Raw genomic sequence first — 14,013 nt, forward strand, 5'->3', positions numbered from 1 at the left:
GGACAGACTAGCCTGGTAGGCTTTAGTCCATGGGGTTGAAAAGAGTCGGACATAACTTAGTGACTAAACAACAATAAAGGAAAGGCAGAGAAAGTATCAACAAAACCAATAAACCTTCAGCCTTCAGGGTTTTAAGGAGTTTGCTTGTGACTTAAACCCTGGAGTGTTTGATTCACAAGTAACACTACCCCATACCTAACATCTCTGGGCCATCACCTCCGCTGCTGGTTCCTTCAGAAGGCAGACGAATCTTCTGCTAACCCATGCTCCCCTGCTCTCCTTGGAGAATAGCCACATGCAAATGCCTTTACCATCCAGAGAAAGCCAGGATGACACATCCGGATGCGCCTGTGCTTCTTGCCTGTGAGGTCAGAGGAAACATGTGCCCTTGGGGACTTCAGCAGAAAACCCTTAGGAGGATGCCATTTTACTCTGGCTGAGACTTCTGACTCATATTTTGAGTTCTTTAGCAGATGTACAGACCTTCCTCAGCATTACAGTGGGGTTATGTCCCATAAGCCCACCATACTTGGAAATACCAAAAGCTGAAAACGCATTTGCTGCACCTAACCTAGGGCTTCCCAGGTGACTCAGTGATAAAGAGTCCATCAGCCAACAGAAAGGTTGTTTGTGTCCTGGATAATTATAAGTGTATAGGTTGTTCACCCTCCTGATTGTGGGCTAATTGGGAGGTGTGCTCACTGCTGCTGCCCAGCATCAAGGACTGCATGTCACTAGCCCAGAAAAAAATCGCCATTCAAAGTATAGTTTCTACTGCATGGATGTCACTTTGCCCCAGTGTGAAGTCAAAAACTCATGAGTTGAACCATTGGGAGTTAGGGGCTGTCTGAACTTAGAATCTGCTCAGAGATAGAGAGCCACTGGCTTTACCTGGAGAACAAAGTGCACCTCCTCCCAGCTCTGTGGTTGACTCAGCTGTGATGACAGTCTGATGAAGCATGTGGCTTTTTTTTTTTTTTTTTTAATGTTTAATATAACCTGACAGCTAAAGTGGAGTGTAATGAATAAATTATCTAAAACCTATTTCTTTTTCTTTGTTTGAAATGAAAACATGGCCTTGGATATGTTTTTTTTCAAGAAAAAGGAGAGATGCTTTGATTAGGAATTCTCTGTACTTGTAGTTTTTGGTGGGGGAGAAACCAAACCAATGCCTGAAAGGCCCTGGAGTGTTCCAGGTGGCCTTCGGTGCGGGGGACTTTGACTTCTCCAGCTTGTGTAGGTTGGTTCAGCCTAGAAGACATGGGGATATTGCACGGGATAGAAATAGTTGCACTTTGAGTATTGCTTCTGTCCTCCGCTCACTCGCTGCAGCCAGCATCCTGCTGGCTGCCCTTTGCAGATTTGCAAAACTGTGATTCTGGCTGAAGCTTGACAGACTCCCCAGGATCCTTCCGAGATGGGAAATGAGATCCACCTGCTCAAGTTCTAATAAGGATTAGTTCTCAAAGGCCACTTTCCTCCATGCGGTTTAATAGAGTTGATTTTGTATCCCTCCAGGGACACAGACTTCCAAGTTTTACAGGCTTACTAAACTGCAGAATACAGCTCCTGCTTTAAATGAAATTCTCTCTCCTCAAAGGCAGAGGTTCTCATCAAGGAGGCTTTCCTCCCTCTCAGGAGCACATTTAAATGTCCAGAGATCTTTTGGTGGCTTCCTTGGTAGCTCAGTGGTAAAGAACCCCCCTGCAATTCAGGAGAAGTGGGTTTGATCCCTGGGTTTGAAAGATTCCCTGGAGAAGGAAATGACAACTCACTCCAGTATTCTTGCCTGGGAAATCCCATGGATGGAAGAGCCTGATGGGCTACAGTCCATGGGTCACAGAAGTTGGACACAACTTAGCAACTAAACCATCACCTCCGCCGCCAGAAACCTTTTGGTTGTCACGACTGGCAGAGAGGGGTAAGTGTTGTTAGAAGGTAGTGGGTTGAGGCAAGGGATGCTGCCAAGCGTGGCAGCGCCTGCTTGGGTATGGGTGTGGTTTGAGCCCCACACCGAGTGACCAGCCCCAAACGCCCACAGGGCTGGGGTGCCTCCACCTCAGCTACAAAGGCCCTTTATCCTCAACTGGCATTCCAGAGGCTGCACCCACCACGCAGCCCATCTGTGTGGAAGAATGGGTCCAAGCCATTCTCTGTGGCTAAGCATCCCTGTGGACAGCCTAGGATGCCAGCCCCTCTCACAACTAAAAATCGTGAGGCTGAAAACCAATTCTGAAATCTCCTTGCATGCTGTCCCTTGGACAAGCATTAGAGAATGGAGGCAGTTCTGCCCTCCAGTGGGGCTCAGTGGCTGACAACTCCGCTTGAACCATTTCAGGGGCAGCCAGAGGCACAGGGAATGGAAGGGAAAATGCTTAACACGTTTCCTGATGGATTAGTGCTTCATTATTTTAATGAATCACCATTAATTACCTTTGTATCTCAGAAATTTAAAAAGTAACTTTTGATTTTGGGGAAATATAAAAATTACATTTCAGTTACAAAGGCCAGACTTCAGAACTTAATATGTTAAAATATATTTTATTTCATGCTTCTTCCCTGTCTTTGGGTCTTGTGGGGCTGTACCTAGAAGGCAGCAAAGATGACAGCATCACCCTTTCCCGACAGTCATGGGGATGAAGGGTGGCAGGAAGGGGGTCAGAACTGCCCCAGCCGTTTGTGGCCACTTGTCACTGAGCTAGAACCTTGTGGAAAGCAGATAAACAGCAGAGTGTGGCTGGTATATAAAAATGCGATGGTTTCCTAGGCTGGTGCTAAAATCCTTTCTCCTATCAGTGTAGGGGTGTACCTGCACACTTAACGGGTTCATTTTCAACACCCCACCAACCCACGCCCCCACCCCCCCATAGCAGTGAGACCTGCATGTCAGCAAGGGAGGGGGCTGCTGAGGAGAGGGCTGGAGAGGATTGCTCTTCCTGCTTTGTCCAGGGAGGCACTGACTCATGTCTGCTCTGTCCAGTGTGGCTTAGCTGAAGCCTTTTTACTTGTACAGATAACATGTGATACCTGCTGGTTATGAAACACAATGAACATACATTATAGTGAACCCCAGAGCTTACCCTTTTCCTCCCTTTTAGTAGTTATGTACATTTTGTCTTTTAAAAAATACAAGTAATTTCTATTCAAAATGTTCCAAGAGAAAAGAGATCTTAAAAGAAATAGATGTGACACTTTCTTACGAGCCCCCACTCCCCTGTCACCTCCCAGGTCAGAGAAAACAGCCCTTAGCCGTTCCATGTTCTTTCAGCACCATTTATAGGACCTTCCCCTTAGCACATGCCTACTGAGTTCTTATTTCATTCAACTTACGTGCTGGGGATATGGTGCTTTACACACAAAATGGGATCATATTATATATGAGGTTCTAATACTTGCATTTTAAAAATCATTACAAGCCTCTGACATCTCTCCATGTCAGTGCCTATAAATAACCTTGCATGGTGTTCCATAGTATGGGCCCCTTTTACTTAATGATCCCTTCATATTGGATATATTAGGATCCAAGGTTGTCTGTGACAGTCCCTCTGGGCCATCTGGGCCTGCTGCGGTATTGTCTCATGACACCGAGCCCAAGTCCTTCCATCACACAACTCTCCAGTCCCCCTGTACAGTCAAAGGTGGATGGCCTGCCATGTTTGCGTTTTTTTCCCAGGAAGGGAAAGAGGAAGGGGTGAGCATTAGGGCAGCACTTATAATTTGGACACATTTCTGATCATGTCCCATAGGTCAGAATTGGGTTGCAAGATCAGACTTAGCTGCAAAGGAAACTGGGAACAGTGCTCAGCTAAACTTGCATTGATGATGAAGAGGGTAAAAAATAGGTTGTAGACTGGCAGTCTTTTCCACAGTAGCATGTAGACAGCTTACAGGATTTTACCAGTGAAAGTATCAGAGATCCCTGTACATACAAATGCAAGTATTTCTATAAGATGAACACCTAGAAGTCAAAGGCATGTACATTAAAAAATTTTAAGAACCACCCAAATTGCCTTCCCTAAAAATCTTCCTAAATTTATACTCACAGCAATGATGAGCTGGTGCCCTGTTGAACATCCTTGTCAACATGGGGCTTTATTCATCTTTTATACTTTTTTCCAGTTTGCTGGATGAAGATAGGTAGATAGATGGATGATTCTCATTGTAATTCACATTTCCGTGATTAATCGAGAGAGTGAAACATTCATAATTGTTGATCATCATGTTTCTTCTGTGAATTGCCTGTGTGCAGCTTTTGCCTGTTGTATGTTGTTTTGTCTTTGTTGATTTGCAGCACAAGCTTGTATATACACATATCCTCAATACAGACCCTATGTCACATACATTGTACCTACTTCACTCTTAAATTGCTTGTCATTGATATGCACTTTTACCAGAATTATTTAATTTTTATGCTGTTACATTTTTCTTTCGTATGTTTAAGAGGGTCTTTCTTACACCAAAACAAATTTTTAAATCTGTTATTCTGCTTTTTATTTATTTTTTAAATCTGTCCTGATTATTTTGTGTGTGAAATCTCAGATGGCAATATTGAATGATCAGTTAGATTTTACAGAATCACTTGTTGAATTGTTCATTCTTTCTTCACTGGGGTGAAATGCCACCGCCGTTACAGTTATATTTGTGGGTCTATTTCTGGGCTTTCCCTCCTGTTTTATTTGTTTGTCTCTCCTTCCCTGATAGCATCCTGTAATTACAATAGAGATTTATAATGTATTTAATATCTGCCAGCATGAGTCCCCACTGGTTATTCTTTCTTCACAGTTTTTGAGGGGATATTCTTATAAATGTCTCTTCAGCACTAACTTTAGAATCTCTTGTCAAATTCCGTTACAGGAAACCCCTGCTGGTATTTTGATTGGGTGCCGCATTTATAGGTTCATTAGGAACGACTGCTTTCTTTAGAACTCTTCCGTGAGAGTTTATTTAGAGAGAGCATATCCAAGTGTTCTTTAACCTTCTGCAGTGACAGTGAGCAAGACACCAGGTGACTGCATTTTGCAGGGTGAAGTGGCATGGCATGAGCAGAGGGTGGTCCCTTTGTGCTGAAGATGCCTGCACCCCCCACCACCCCTGTGCTGCCGGCACGTCCTCCCCATTCCAGACAGGTGACGAGTGTGCTTAACAAGAAGGCTTTTGCCATCACCTTGATGGCAGTCTTCTCCAGGCCTGGTTTGGTCTTCCGGTCTTCTGCCTGTTTTCTCTATTGCATTAGAAATGATCCTCTTGGCAATACCAGAGGCAGTGTTTGTGGCTCAGCCTCGAGGGAACACCGTCACCTTTCCTGTAAGTGCACAGAATTGATTTCTGCCGGAGTTTCACCACTTAAACCATTAGTGCCCAAGGAACGGTAAATAAGTGGGGTGTTCTATGCAGAAGAATTGCTTTAAAATGTTACTTTTGAGTGTGGATTTTTAATAATTTCTCTGCTGAGATGAGGGCCATTCCTTTCTATGTTTACCAGTAATTGCTGGAGTGGTTTCAAGTACTGAAGAGTACAGCATGTCCAGAAAAATATTTCACTTAGCAGATTTCATGTTAATATGTTACTATTCTGTGATTTGAAAAAAGCTTATGGGGCCAAATCCACTTGTACACCTTCAGTGTGATTTAAATCATCTAGAGAATAAAGCGCTTACAGGTAGGACTGAAATGAAGGGGACTGCAGAGAAACCCTGCACATTTGAGGACCTAGTCAATTCTTCCGAGCTGACTTTGTAAGTGAGGGGTGGGTTGTTATATAAGCCTGGAGAAGCTTTGGAGTAGATGGTGAACAGGAACAGAGTAGCATACAGAGCCTTGGGCTTTATAGAGAAGGCTGTGGTTTGACTGCAGGTGGGTGGCAGAGGAAGGGTGGGTGTGAAGGCGCCGTGATGGGACATGTGGAAGGAGATCCCTCAGTGGAGTGAGCGTGCTCCCAAGGGGAGGAGAGGAGAGCGCCGAACAGAGGACGAGAGGAGCTCCAGCCGGGGTTGAACTGTGACCACTGCCCGCCTCTTTATGATTGAAACGGGCAGATGGTGGGCAGCTTAGACTACTGCTGTTCTACTACAGTGTGCAAAACATTATATGCATCAGGTCCCATGCTTGGGACCCTCGTGGAGGTGCAGGTCCTGGTGGGCAGACAGAGTTCTCCAGGTGTGAGTCACAAACATGCACTGTTTTCTTTTCCAGAACTACACTCAGTACATCCCTCTGTCTATATATGACCTGCAGACGTGGATGGGTAGCCCTTCCATATTCGTCTACGACTGCTCCAATGCTGGCCTCATTGTCAAGTCCTTCAAGCAGTTCGCCCTGCAGAGGGAGCAGGAGCTGGAGGTGAGGCCCCGGGCACCCTAGGGTGGGAGTTGGGGGTGAAGGTCAGCCCCTCAGTGGTTTTATTTTCTCAGGTGCGGTGAGCTCTCTGTGGTGCTCAGAGTGCTCAGAGTAAGGTGGTGGGGTCCATGACAAAGAACTTGGAAGGGACTCCATACAAGCTCTTGGTCTTATTTTGCATTTTGCTTTACCCAGCATCATTTTTAATACAAATTTTAATTAAGTGATAACATTAATAGAGTTGATTTGTGCTCCAGTGGGCTCTGCCTCCGAGATAAATGTGAAAATAAAGCAGACACATTTATTTTCAGAGAAATGGGCCTGTGTCTGGGCATGGTCTTCAGCTCCACTCTCGTCTTTGTTATTGCTCTTTTTTTTTTTCGTCTTTGGTGCTGGGGGAAGAAAAAAACCCTACTAGGCTAAATACAGAAAACAAACCAAAATAGCTGCCATTGGTGGCTTCTGTTTAAAGAACTGGAGAGGCAGTGTAGTGCTCTGATTGTGAAGAGCTGTTTTACTTGGTTGTTTTAATTAATATTTGATGTTTGAATTAAACAGTGAGTTCTAAAGAGAAATTGAAGAGGCAGATTCAGTTAAGAGGCCTCCATCCTGTGGCCTGCACAAGAGTGAGAATAAAGTATCCGGCAGCCTCCAGGGGGTCATGAATTCCAACTGGTTGCTGTGCAGGAAATTCTCAATTCAGAACAGAAATGGTCCCGAGAACATGTTTCCTCAAGCCCTTTTGGGCCTATCCAATTTTAATGTATTGTTATGTTTTTTGCATTTCATCTGAGGATATTGCTGAAAGTATCAGGAATAAAATTTGAAGTTCTACTTGGTAGAATTTAACATGTCATACAGTTAATTTATAAATATTTTATAAATTACCCTTAAGCAGAACTTTGCATCAGAGTGAGTGTTAAATTGCCCTTTATTCTTGAAAATGGAACCCAGCGCCACCAGTTGTTATTATTGTTGTTGTCTTTAGTAATATTATCATTTGCATTCTAGAATAAGGGAAGGGAAAGATCAAGTTTTATAGCATTAAATTTTTACCTTGCATTTAGGCATGTCATCTCTGTTTACCCAAGGGATAGGTTATGTTACAAGTGCTAAAAACTCAAAAACACCAAGAGGTAATTGCTTTTCCTCACATCAAGTAATAAATATTGCAAAAAATTTTTTTTTTCATTTAAAATATGTAAATAAAAATGCCAAAGAATCTGGCCGGATATTTATTCCCAATTTTTGAGCTTCAGGGTGGTTAAGGAAAGACCAGTACATCATCCTTTGATAATTAAAACATGCTAAATACAGCCCCTCTCCCACCCTCTCAGCAGAAGGCAAGCATTTCCCTCTCAGGCATGAAACTAAATGTTTATGCTCTAGCACTTGGTGTATCTGCTCTCTTGGTTCTGTATGTGTTCTCTGTATGTTGCCAAGGATTAATCAGCCCGAGAAACTGTTCATTTCATTGAGTGTGACAAAAAAAGTTTTCCATCCATCTTTTTCTTTTTAGGGGGAGGGAGTGAAATGTTTAATTGACTAATCCCTCATGGAGGAGAGTAAATGAAAAATACGTTATCTGAAGTGGCAAATAGATGGCAATGCAAAGTTATACCATATGTTTTATAATTAGCTCCAACTTTAATCTTCATTCTTTTCTTAATTACAGTGTAGATAAGTCTTTCAGTTTTCCATTACACTTACTATTATTGGCTATTGTTCAGCCGATCTCTTGCATAAAGAGTGGAAATTAAAATGATAAAATTGGCTCCCAGCTAATATCTTAATGTTCATGTTAGTCATTTTTTTTTTAATCTGCTGTAGAAACCACAATCCTGTGTGGCCTCTTAGGTTTATTCTTTTAAAAAATTCTTTCCCTGTCTCCAGTTGGCCAGATTCTTTGTAAATTTACGATACATTTGAACACTTTTATTGGGTAGCTGATGACATGAAACTGAAAGAAGTTGGCAGGTAAAATGGTTTGTGCCAGAGTTTTAAAAATAAAGAGGGTAAAAATGATTAAATATAATGAAAGAAAATAGTTACCTGGACCAGAAAGTCTCTAAGTAGTAAACATTAACAACAGATATGAGTGACATAAATTTTAAGAGATGATTATCAGCTTTCACGTTCTCCAGAGCACAGTGTTTGTGCTGGGAGCAGGAGGTTTACTTATTGTGGACTTCCATCTCAAAGGAAAACTGCAGGTAAAGCAGCACACACCTCTGTGAAAGCACAGAATAAATTACTGCACACAATAGAGACTTCCTCAGAGCCAGGAAAGTGCCTGTCACTCAGTCACGTTCTCTGCATTTTTCATTGTGTCATATTGCTTTGCATATTGCTTCAGTTTTCTTTGCTTTCAGTGTTTCTTTTTTTAAGATACATGGTTTTATTTTTACTAAATTAGTATATGCCATGATATTAAAAATTAAATAATACTGAGGGTTTATGGTGAATGAAGTAGTCCCTGGCCCCACCCCTCCTTGGCCAAGACTCTTCTATTATAGGGAACCTATTTGAACTGTTTATATTTCTAGTTCCTCTATGAGTATCTCTATAAATGCAAATAATATGCTTATACTCAGATCAGATCAGATCAGATCAGTCACTCAGTCGTGTCCAACTCTTTGTGACCCCATGAATCGCAGCACGCCAGGCCTCCCTGTCCATCACCAACTCCCGGAGTTCACTCAGACTCACGTCCATCGAGTCAATGATGCCATCCAGCCATCTCATCCTCTGTCATCCCCTTCTCCTCTTGCCCCCAATCCCTCCCAGCATCAGAGTCTTTTCCAATGAGTCAACTCTTCGCATGAGGTGGCGAAAGTCCTGGGGTTTCAGCTTCAGCATCATTCCTTCCAAAGAAATCCCAGGGCTGATCTCCTTCAGAATGGACTGGTTGGATCTCCTTGCAGTCCAAGGGACTCTCAAGAGTCTTCTCCAACACCACAGTTCAAAAGCATCAGTTCTTCGGCGCTCAGCCTTCTTCACAGTCCAACTCTCACATCCATACATGGCCACAGGAAAAACCATAGCCTTGACTAGACGAACCTTTGTTGGCAAAGTAATGTCTCTGCTTTTGAATATGCTATCTAGGTTGGTCATAACTTTCCTTCCAAGGAGTAAGTGTCTTTTAATTTCATGGCTGCAGTCACCATCTGCAGTGATTTTGGAGCCCAGAAAAATAAAGTCTGACACTGTTTCCACTGTTTCCCCATCTATTTCCCATGAAGTGGTGGGACCGGATGCCATGATCTTCGTTTTCTGAATGTTGAGCTTTAAGCCAACTTTTTCACTCTCCACTTTCACTTTCATCAAGAGGCTTTTGAGTTCCTCTTCACTTTCTGCCATAAGGGTGGTGTCATGTGCATATCTGAGGTTATTGATATTTCCCCCCGGCAGTCTTGATTCCAGCTTGTGTTTCTTCCAGTCCAGCGTTTCTCATGATGTACTCTGCATAGAAGTTAAATAAACAGAGTGACAATATACAGCCTTGACAAACTCCTTTTCCTGTTTGGAACCAGTCTGTTGTTCCATGTCCAGTTCTAACTGTTGCTTCCTGACCTGAGTACAAATTTCTCAAGAGGCAGATCAGGTGGTCTGGTATTCCCATCTCTTTCAGAATTTTCCACAGTTTATGCTTATACTACTACTTCTTGATTCATAATGTTTAGGTTATCTCTGGGCTTTCTGCTACCATATAAACCAAAAACAGAACTGCCATGAGTAAATTCTATTTAAACAATTGGAGAAATTATATAGAACTTAGATAGTAAAGAGACATGGTACCCCATAGTTTTAAGTCACATTAGTACATTGTAAATTGTGAATTCTAAAGAGAAATTGAAGAGAGAGGGTCGCTGACTACCCTCTCCTATTTCCCCGCTGTCATTTAGTTGTGTCCCTGTATTTGGATTCCCTATACTTTCTAACCTTTGCCTTTTGAAATCATATGCTTATGTTTTTATTTCTATAATAGTTTTCTCAATAATCAGTCCTATCTTCTGGTTTTATTAATAGGTTCTTAGCTTCTTTGGACTTTCTTTTACCTCTGGACCTTCCCAACCTCTGTCATTTGTACTTTTATGATTATTCTCTAGTCTCTGAGCATAATTAACTCCCCATGAATACATACACTAAGAAGGTATGCCTAAAAAATGACAAATATTAAACTTCAGCTCCCTGATTACGACCATGTAAATACTGTTCATTGAATGGCTAACTAGGGTGCTGTGCTTTCCATTTTTACAATTGTTTGTTGCTTTGATTTTCCTGGAGATTGTCTTTCTTCTTGATTAGATCTTTAGCATTTCCACAGTTCCCAAATTTGCATGGGTAGCACTGAATCTCAAAATATGCCCCTTCCCAAAGTTTCTTCTTCTCCAGCTCTCCACCACCTGCTTCATCAGCTGTTTTAGACAGGCCTGCTCCAAAACTGTCTTCCCGGGAGTTCTCCTTATTGTTCTTCTGGATGCATCCACTGTTTCCTAGATTCTACCTTTGTCTCTTTCCTCCTCAATTTTCTCCTTTGTTCTGCTAGGGCAAATCCTCAAGTAGCAACCTAAGAAAGGATGTATAGGAGTAATCTTTCTCAGACTTGAAGCACTTGTATTTGGACTGCTGTAAATAATGAAGAATCTCACTTCTGCTTTCTAAACAAGTCACAGTTTGTCATTTTTGCTAGGAACTCTGAGGCAAATGATTTAATTATTCAGCTGTACCATCAGGGAACCAGGCTGTTTTTAGTCTTTCCACTCTGATGTTTTATCCTGATGCTTACATCACATTCTTCCATTTTGAGGCTAGATGAGGAGGGGAAAGGGCAGAACCCTCACATCTGTCTCTTTGTTACGAAAGCAAGTGAGACTTCTGCTCACTTGCTTTCGTGAGAATCTCATTGGCTAAAGCTAGGTCATATACGATGAGGTCAGTCTCTTTGGCTAAAGCTAGGTCGTTTTCGTGAGAATCTCATTGGCTAAAGCTAGGTCCTATACGATCCCCCCACCCCACCCCCCATATGGCATATGCTATTTATTGTCTTCATTCTGTCCACACTCATCATGGACAGTTTGAGTGTGGAGTTCTAGACTCTCTTCACGGAACAATCTCACCCTTTCTCCTTATGGTAGGTGAGAAGGTGGACTTGAGAGTCTGCCTGGTGGCCTTGTTGTAGCCATCACAAGAGTCCCGAGGTCCAGCTACCTCCATTCATGATAAAAGCCAGAGGAGTATTTATATCCACCACATATATTACGTTGACAGAGAAAGAGAATCCAGGGTTTGTTTGTTTGTTTTTTTTGGCAACAACTTTTATCTTGAATATAGAATCTTTGTAGCTCTAAAAGGAGACCAAATCTTAAAATGGATTCTCTTTGAAATGGTCTTTATCAAGTTTTTTCATCCATTAGTTCTGCTCCCAGTAGATACTTCCCATGAGCAGTTACGATCCTTCTCTTCACTGAAGACCACAGTGAAGCAGGGGTCAAGTCTTGGCCTTTCTCTCTCTTTCTGTGGAGGCAGAGAGGTAAGTTGATGTCTGGTGATGGGAAAAGGAGTGCCCTTCTTTTCCAGAGATTGATGGGGCTGCGCTGTGTCCCTGTAAGACTTGATCCTGAGCATGACCGTCCTCACTGGTGTGGGACGGGAGCCCAGACAGTTTCTTGGTGGCAGCCATAGCAGTGGTGGGATGATGTCTTCCTCCAAGGACAGTTGATACACTTTGGGTGGGGGGTCTGCTGTCGAAGCTCAGGCCATTACTGTGGTGGCATCATTCTCTCCTCTTACAGTCTGTTCACACTTGACAGGGCTTTTCTCACAATACCTCCAAGCGAATCATGTTTTTGTTTTTGGCCATGTCTCATGACGTGCGGAATCTTAGTTTCCTAAGCAGGGGTCGAACCCTTGCGCCCTGCAGTGGAAGTGTGGAATCTTAACCACAGGGCCACCAGGGAAGTACCAAGAATCATGTTTTGATCCAATATTTGGTTAACTTCTTTGTGTGACCCGCTTCTGCTGGCTCCAGCAGTAGCATCCAGCAGCTCAGTACCTTGTCCAGCGGACACTCATTTTCATAGAAACAGGTGTGATCCTGCAGCATCACTGAATTCACAGTGACTTAAACACCCATTTGAAATCCTCTGTTCATACTGATATATGACATTATCTTCATGTAGTCATCACTGTGACTAAATTTTATGTCACGTATGTAAATTAATGGTGAGAAAAATGTCTAACATCACACTTCAGATTTCTTCAAAAAATGTTAAATGTGTATCCCATAGAACTAGAGAATTTGTATTTTGAAACCTTGTGGTTCCTGTGCTAGTATTGTAGACAGCACATTGTGTGGATGTCTGTGGAATTTGAAATAGAAGTTAACTGTGTTAAGGTTAATATTTATAGTATTACAATGTCTGTCTATGGTTTTTGAGTGTCACAAGTTAATTCTAAGGTTATCTGTAGATAAGGAATATGTCTTGATGACTGCTTACTAAATGGAGCTTGTGTCTGTGAATTTGTGAGCATTCTCCATGGACTTGCTGTCGGGATGTTCACGCTACAGAGCAGGGGTCCACCATGCTAACTCTACAGGGAGCTCGGCTTGTCCATCTCTTGCTTTCACGTTGCAAGTGTTTTCAAGTCTCCCATTATTTCTCTTCTGTAGCTTCATAATTACCATTTGTAGGTAGCAGGGAAACAAGAGGTCTGTGATGTGATAACCTTATTTATTTTTTAATATATGGACTTTAAAAAGATGTCCTTTTTTCTAAGTTACCTCCAGTATAAATTTGTGGGTTGTTTGGGTTGTATAAATGAGTTATTTGGGTTGTTCTCCTTTCTACAGAAGGCTTATGATGACTCCCTGTTGCTTCTCATATTTAAGAATGAAGGGAGGCTACCCACTGTCGCTGTGTGCCATGGAGGGGCAGGCAGGTGGGAGCTGGCTATCCTGGAGCACCCTTGCCCACAGTCCAGAGAGCATTCCTTCTCTGAGAGCTGGCGACTACACTAGCCACCCTAGTTTCCCCCAGACACATCAGTAACTCTCTTTAGAGAAGAGCACCTCCAGGTGCTTCCTAGGGCGGGGTGGTTGCAGGACGCCTGGCTTTAGGACATGGGTGAGTAGAAGGCCGTCCTGATGGCAGGTCTTCAGGTGAGCCCTGTCTTACCCCTGCACCACCTCAGGCTTCAGCAGTGAAGTGCCTCCCCCATTTGCTTCTCCACACACACCCTGAACAGGCCCTTTTTGAAATTAAGGCTGGTCAAGTTCACCCTTCAGTATCTTATACTCTATGTATAGTAAGCTGTAAGAATTGTTAGTAGTGAACATTTTCAAAACAAATATTGGTAAGAAACCTATTATCTTGTTGAAACACTTCCCCCTCCACAATTGTAAATTTAGAAAAAATGCTGCCATTTCCACTTTTTTATAGGATAGTGAATGGGGGTTAACCTGTAAGCAAATACAGCAGAAACTCCTTTCATTGGGTTCCACACAGCCACCCACAGCCCCTTGCTGGAGAAGATGAAGCCATTATGGAAATGATGAGTGGAGGAGGAGGGTGGACCTCCTAGGGTGCTGGGAGCTGGCTTGCTAACCAGAAAGTGGAAAGGGTCACAGAAAAGCACTGATAAGAAAAGCAGCCTGTCAAAGATCAGGACCCTTGC

At 42.8% G+C, this 14,013-nt stretch overlaps 1 protein-coding gene across 1 annotated transcript in view; it reads left to right on the forward strand.

Annotated features, from left to right (window-relative positions):
• The window catches only part of RPTOR (regulatory associated protein of MTOR complex 1), a 329,649-nt gene that overhangs the window by 150,419 nt on the left and 165,217 nt on the right, over nucleotides 1–14,013 (forward strand). Inside the window, exon 6 of the mRNA XM_055575332.1 lies at nucleotides 6,193–6,339. Coding sequence (XP_055431307.1) covers nucleotides 6,193–6,339 — 147 coding nt within the window. The remainder of the gene's footprint in view (nucleotides 1–6,192; nucleotides 6,340–14,013) is intronic.

The sequence above is a fragment of the Bubalus kerabau genome, chromosome 4, assembly GCF_029407905.1.
Source record: "Bubalus kerabau isolate K-KA32 ecotype Philippines breed swamp buffalo chromosome 4, PCC_UOA_SB_1v2, whole genome shotgun sequence".
NCBI classification, from domain to species: Eukaryota; Metazoa; Chordata; class Mammalia; order Artiodactyla; family Bovidae; genus Bubalus; species Bubalus kerabau.